Source organism: Seriola lalandi, unplaced genomic scaffold (genome assembly GCF_002814215.2).
Source record: "Seriola lalandi dorsalis isolate HSWRI2012SDOR001 ecotype SW California unplaced genomic scaffold, Sedor1 jcf7180002054671, whole genome shotgun sequence".
Lineage (NCBI taxonomy): Eukaryota > Metazoa > Chordata > Actinopteri > Carangiformes > Carangidae > Seriola > Seriola lalandi.
This window is the reverse complement of record NW_019525224.1, coordinates 1,518,176-1,524,932: the sequence shown is the minus strand read 5'-3', so window position 1 is coordinate 1,524,932 and position 6,757 is coordinate 1,518,176. Positions and strand designations below refer to the sequence as shown.

Genomic DNA, 6,757 nt, shown 5'->3' with positions numbered 1-6,757 from the left:
CAAACACACAAACACACACACCATTCAAGCCCAACCCTGCTGCCCGCCCCCCCACCACCACCCCTTGCCCCCCGGCCTCCCACTGACAATCAAGAGACTGCCCAGTAAAACAATATAGCATCCACACAAAAGCTTCAATAATACACCACTGTCCAAACATCAAAAGGCTGCTGGTTAAATTGAACAGTGCAGAGTTCAGTGTGCTTGTATGTCAGGTACAAAAGACAGGTCCCTTATCACTTCTGAGAATAATCACAGATGTCTTGAAGTGGACATACTGTACTATTTGTGCATCAACATTAAACATATCAATTATTTGATTCAATCACATACACAGTGTCTCACAATGTACAGTAGGTTTATGGTATTGTGGTGTGGTGTTGTGTAGGGTCTCACTAGAGAGCAGACGTAACAGGCAAAGCAAATCCACCACTGTGGATCTTCATAGATCATAGATAGATCCAGATCCATTCATAGATCCAGAGATTTAATCCTGCTGAATTTTAATAACCTTTCCTTTAGTGCCACCATCAGGTCAAAATTTCCACTGGTACACAAGAAATATTAAAATCTAACAGATTCCCAAATAATGTATTAGGACATTCATCCCACCAAGATGATGATTCTTTTCCATTTAGGGCAATCCATCCTTTTCTTCCTGTGGTGCCCTCAGGCCCTAATGTCACATGTGCAGTAGACACAACGAATTTAACAATAATCTCAAATAAAAGTTTAATCAAATTTCACAGCCCAATTCTATACAAAACACCAGTCATTGATAGGGTGACCAGCTAATAACAACACAGATCACTGTGTGTATTGCTAACTACTATTAAGGGTAGTGTCATAGTTCATTGATTTTGTGTACCCATGTGCAGAAACACACTCAAGCCGGTAGGTGCAGTGAAAGTACTTTACTTGAAAGAAAAACAGGGTTACAGATGGCTGAGGGGAGTAACTGGATGTTAGTATTCATCTCTGTCACTCTCCGCTGTCTCTGTTGTGTGTCTGCCGACCATCTTGCTGTGTTTCCCTGAGTTGGATCTTCATGGAGTAAGGTTTAGGGGTTAGAGTGACGCCATAGACTGGAGTGAAGTCCGGCTCTCCTGCGTCCTCAGGCCAGATGAACTTAAACCTCCTCAGCAGAGTCACCATGACGAGAAAAAGCTCCATACGAGCCAGACCCTCTCCGAGACACATACGAGGACCTGAGACGTAAAAAAAAAAATATATATATATATATATATATATATGTCCTCTACAACAGTATCTGTGTATTCTGCTGCAGGTGTGCGCTGCTGTTTGTTTTCTCTGCTTGCATACCTGCAGAGAAAGGCATGAAAGCCTCGGGTTTAACAAACTCTCCCTGGTCATTGAGGAAGTTCTCAGGGTTGAATTCATGGGGGAATTTCCATTGTCCCTCTTCATTCAGCACTGAGGTCATGTTAGGGATTATCAAAGTACCCTGAGGAGAAAATGAAGCAGAAGAAGAATTGCTACAGAGGACAACAGAAAACATTCGTAAAATGTTAAGATTTCCTCAAGAAAAGGTGACATACCGACCCGCACTTCAACTAGCTTCCCTGCAATGAGCAGCAGGGTTTACAAAGCGGATATTTTGGCCTGACTTTCAGATGTTTGGGGCTCATGTCTGTCCATCTTTGGTTTTAGAGGCATTTATTACACTAGTTGGAAAGCTTTTATTGCACTTAGGTGACAAATTGTCACCTAATGTCTATGTCAATCTGTCTCTCCACTGCTGTGCTCCGAGAGACGCAACCAAAACGCAGTGGAGATTATCGCACTGAGCTGAAAGGAAATGATAATTAATCAGCTAAATAACATAAATGTTGTTTTTGGGGTTTTTTTTGTTTGTTTTTTTTAATTTATTTTTCCTTTGGTTTCTTGAGGGGGAGGGGGTCCCATTGGGGTCATTACCTTACCTTGCCTCCACTTCCAACACTGGTACAAACTGCTTTCCTACCTAAATTCATCACAGTAAGGTGTCTTTCCACTTCACTGTCTCTGTTGCCAGAATCTGTTTAACGATATGCCACTTACCTTGGGAATGGAATATCCCATGAGCTCTGTGTCTTTAGTTGTTGAGTGGAAGACACTGAGAGGAACTGTGTTGGCTACCCTCTGCACCTCATGGATCACAGCCTGGATGAACAGATCAATCTGACTTGAGACTGAATAAAAGGCCACAGGCGAGCAAACCAAGAAACATGTAATATAGATATCTGTCAGCCATATTCTTAGAACCAGGTAAAAGTACCATAATAACTTGTGTTAAAATAGATGTTAAAAAAATCAACTGAGCATTTTTTATTTGGCAAGTCAATATAATAATGCAATAATATAAATATACCACCCAGATGCATGTGTCAAATTGAAGTGGTTATTATGAGATTATCTGATAGTGTACCTGCATGTAAGGCATGTTATGTCTGTCATCAAAACTGGCCTGTTGCTTTCCTCCAAGTACCTCGTCTATCTCCTGCTGACAAAGCTCTGAGAAATGCAGAAGGGGGTGGGGTGGAGGATAATGGTAAAAATATTGATATCGTAAGGGAGCTGACCGAGCAGAAAATGCTCCCTCGTGACAATGGTTTTTCCTGCTCGAGGATGTCTTCTGTGAAGGAGACCTGTGTTGGAAAGCCAAAGCCACATTGGTCATTGTCTAATCTTAGATTCCAAAGGATGTGGTCTGAAGTTGTGCCTGAACTGTTGGCACAACTTACACGGTCCTTGTATAATTGGCATTAGAGCTGTGTCCGTACTCTTGGCAAAAACATACAAAGAATCTCTGGCCATAAAAAAAATTGTACAAAAAGTACAGAAATGACGGAAAAGAAAAGTCCAACCTCATATCTACACATGCAGACATACCTTGTATTTGTGGGTAGGCCATAAGGTAGAGGAAACCAGTAAGAAGGGTGTTGGAGGTAGTGTCAGTCCCAGCAAAGTGAATATCTAGAGCGTACATAGTGAGTTCTTGCTCAGAAAATGAAGAACCACTGACACTCTGAAAGGGGAAAATTATTGTTTTAAGACCAACAAACATTAAATGCAAATGACTTGACTTATACACACAGAAAGTGTAGGGGATGAGAAGAGTCAGCTCACACATGTACTAAAAGTTGTCACTTTTTCAAAGACTCTTTGAACATATTTGAAATAACACATAATTAGTTAAAATTAAATACAGCAACACGCCTGAGTCTGAGATAGTGTGCAAACTCTTTTTACTCCCTATTCACTCATGTACTTACCTTATCCAGTTCATCTAGATAGCAGTCAAGAAAGTCCCGTGGCTCTCCGGGAACTCTGGTCTTCTTGTGCTCAGTCAGCACAGAAACCGCAAGCTTCTGACAAGTCTGAGGAAAAACATGAGTAACATACGTTCACTGATAATGTGCTTACAATATGTACTATTGGTTGTTACAGTTTATGTGTGTGTGTGGTTAGAGAAAAAACTTCATTTTACCATTAATGTTCATTTCCTTCTTAGTTCAGACTTTTTTTTCACAATTTACTATAAATATTTACAATAAATCTCAAGGTGCGGTTAACTTACCTCAACGTTTTTGAAGGCCTTCATGAAGGGCAGTGGTAAGTTACGAATAATGGGAAAAGAGTCATACAGCTGTAAAGAAAGATTTAAATCATTTGTCTATTTAACTCTTTACATGAATTGCTCTGAACAGATGGAATTGGAGGATATAAAAAATACAAAGTATATATTATAAACAAAGTAGGATCCATACTAAAATCCACAATACTACTATCCACGAGCTAAAAATAGGCAAGACGCCCAAGGCCAAGATCACATTGGATGCGTAGTGGCTGCAGAACGTCTTGGTTTTCGTTTCCCGCTGTGGATAGCAGAGTGCGCAGACTCACCATAGCCCATGGTCCATTGGCTAACTTGGCGTTTTCAGTGAAGCACTGAACAATCACTCTGATGAACTCATGGTCGTACTCGTAGCGTCTACCAAACAGAACCTGGCATATGATGTTGGAGGCCATATTGTGAAACATCATTTGAGGACTGAGGGGTTTGCCTGTAAAAGTCATAATGTAAACTTCAGCATGCCACATCATTGTACGAAAATACAGAAGAACTTTACAGGAATAGCACAACGAGAAACTCAACCCGGTAACACAGATGTCAAAGAATAGAAATTAGTAGGGAGGTAAAAGTCAATAAAGCACAGTGGAGGTCTCTTTCAAACATACGTGATCAAAATCCACCTTGTAATGTTTGTGTCACTGTTAGTGTGATAGATGAAAGCCTATCAGAAGAGGAGCGAATGGACCCACAGATCACATACCAATGCTCTGTTCCAGTGTGTTCATGGTGTATTGTAGCTCTCCATGAATCCTCTCCTCCATGGTATTCTTCCCCAGACCAAAATTCCTCAAGGTCATCAGAGCAAAGCGACGATGCTCCTTCCAACTAGGGCCGTAGTCTGCCAGGATCACTCCTACAACAGATACAGAGCTCAGGGGTCATCTAATATAACAACCTATCGCTGGCCATTGTAACCATTGCTGTTCTATTCCAGAGCTCATCTGATTTCTAGCCTGTTTTATTATTTACTCTGCACAGTGCTTTAGTGTGTTTTCTTTATTTACTTTCAAATCTGAGTGGATTCAAAACAAAGAAATTCAAATCAGTGAGCTTTATTCGTAGATATTTAAAATATACAACAAAATAAAGTCATGTGTCAACCTAAACAGACACTCACTGCAGTGAAAATAAAGAATACTGTGCTCCTGTATCGTTAGGATGGTGGATGATGGTATCAGTGTATGCTCAGTATTTCTTTAAGTTTTGAGTGCACACTGAACAACTTCCCATAGGACTGAGAATGAACATTGGGGCATAGTTCACTGGGGAAAGTTCATCCTTATTATATAAAGATTGATAACTTAACTGTGTGGGTGGACCTTTTGTTGGCAAACTGAACAGCAACTGTACAAAAAGACTTCAACTCTTGCCTTTGTTTATTCTCTTTTTGATTTCTAACAAGGTGCTTGTTTGTCCCTTTTCAGGATTTTTGCAGCATGTTGCAGCATGTGTCCTTGCCAGTGTGTAAAACCTATGTGATAGTTATTCACTGAGAATAAGAGTGTGGCTTAAGAAAACTCAAGCCACACTTTGACCATACTTTTTTATCAAGATACATACATAGTTGCTAGTACTGGTTACTGTTTGATCCCTGCATACAATGCATGCATAGAAAGACACATATTATTTTTTTTGTTTCATGGATTGGGTAAATTGGGTCACACATTCTCAGTCCTATAACATCTCTTTTCTACCTTTCCTCCGGGTGACATCATTAACAAACAGATCTTGGGGTCGTCCTGCAAAATCAATAGCCTTGGTCACCATAGCCTCCTTTATTGCCTTTGTCCCACTGATGATCACAGCTGGTTTGGGACCGAGGAACAGAGTGTAGACATTTCCATAAGTCTTCCTCAGCTGGGAACAAACAAGATAACATGTATAGTATATCACATAACTTAAGATGGATCCTTCTTTTTAAAGGGGCAATTTGCTGAAATCACAAAAACATGCACTTAAGTGAGCACACAATAACAATAACGATGCTAAAAACAGTACGTAAAAACTAAATGTAACAGGTAAAACTAGCAAATGACAAATAGTATGACAACTACACAGTGATATTATTGCACATACATAAAATGCATGTTTGGAACTATTGTGTCCGGCCTCCAGGAGTCTATTCTGTATGTCCTGAAGGAAACAGCTCTAACTCTTTGCTTAAGGAGTAGCATGATTTCTGTAACTTCTGCCACTCCCGACACTTACAGCTTGTGTAAGTGCAACTGGTGAGACTTCAGCCACCACTTCTTGACTTCTGGACATTTGTTTGTATTGCTTAAAGGATCAAAAATTAAAAATTTTAAATGTTTCTGTAAAAGGATGTTGCTGTTTTTAAAGCATTGAGCAACACAAAACTTATAAGTCATCCATTGCACTGGGTTTAAGTTGGACAATACCCAACATGTATAGCTTGTGCACAGGCATTCAACTCTGTACAGACAACAATGTTATGCAACCACATGAACCACAGCCCACAGGTTTCATTAGTACAGTGGTACACTCAAATCACTATCAAGAAAAGCACAGCAGTGACCAAGTTTAAGTTTAAATATTAAACCATTTAAGTATATAAATAAAAGTATCTTTTTAGTACTTAGAATAGTAATTAGTGCCATAACAGGCATTTAAAGAGCAACATCATTCATTTCAGCATTTTTCTTACCCTCTCAAAGTCCTTCAGGGGGTTCTCTAGGCTCAGCTGCAAAATGCTCCCCAGTATGGGGAGGGCAGTGGGTCCTGGTGGAAAGTTCTTAGGCCTCCGAGACTTGAGTTGCATGATAATGAACCAAATGCAGAGCCATAGCAAAATGATTGAAACAAACATGGTGGAAGGGATTGGACTGAACTGAAGATTTAAGCTGTTTGACTTGCTATTGAACTCCAGCACAGCTGTTAGCCCTGCCTCTTTCGGGTGTGCACTTTGCTTCGTTGTACCGGAGTTGAAAGAACTGTTTTATGACCAGCGTAGCTATTACATAATTTGTTCACTTAGGGGGTACTGCAGCTCCACTGCTGAGAAAACTCTTACCCCTATGAGGGGCCTCAAAGCATCACATTTGAGCTGACTGCTGATGAGGAGAACACATTCAGTGTTTGTGTATCTCCATCATGTGTCTC

At 40.3% G+C, this 6,757-nt stretch overlaps 1 protein-coding gene across 1 annotated transcript; it reads right to left on the bottom strand.

Annotated features, from left to right (window-relative positions):
• Window positions 1-899: 899 nt before the first annotated feature.
• On the bottom strand, window positions 900-6,515 carry LOC111666116 (cytochrome P450 2F2-like). The gene is made up of 11 exons (XM_023421347.2): window positions 6,303-6,515; window positions 5,332-5,494; window positions 4,338-4,490; window positions 3,907-4,067; window positions 3,581-3,649; window positions 3,276-3,380; window positions 2,893-3,028; window positions 2,429-2,514; window positions 2,062-2,163; window positions 1,324-1,465; window positions 900-1,208 (listed from the first exon to the last, which is right to left on the bottom strand). The coding sequence occupies exons 1-11, from the start codon at window positions 6,462-6,464 to the stop codon at window positions 982-984; spliced, it is 1,506 nt and encodes a 501-aa protein (XP_023277115.1). The 5' UTR covers window positions 6,465-6,515; the 3' UTR covers window positions 900-981.
• Between the last annotated feature and the right edge of the window lie 242 nt (window positions 6,516-6,757).

Bases quoted from the DNA above. Each gene is read 5' to 3' on its own strand.
- LOC111666116 (XM_023421347.2), bottom strand. From the start codon at position 6,464: ATGTTTGTTTCAATCATTTTGCTATGGCTCTGCATTTGGTTCATTATC. The intron at 2,515-2,892 runs GTATGTCTGCAT...TGCATTTCTCAG, and splicing joins GGCCTACCCACAAATACAAG to AGCTTTGTCAGCAGGAGATA. The intron at 1,466-2,061 runs GTAAGTGGCATA...TTTTCTCCTCAG, and splicing joins TGGGATATTCCATTCCCAAG to GGTACTTTGATAATCCCTAA.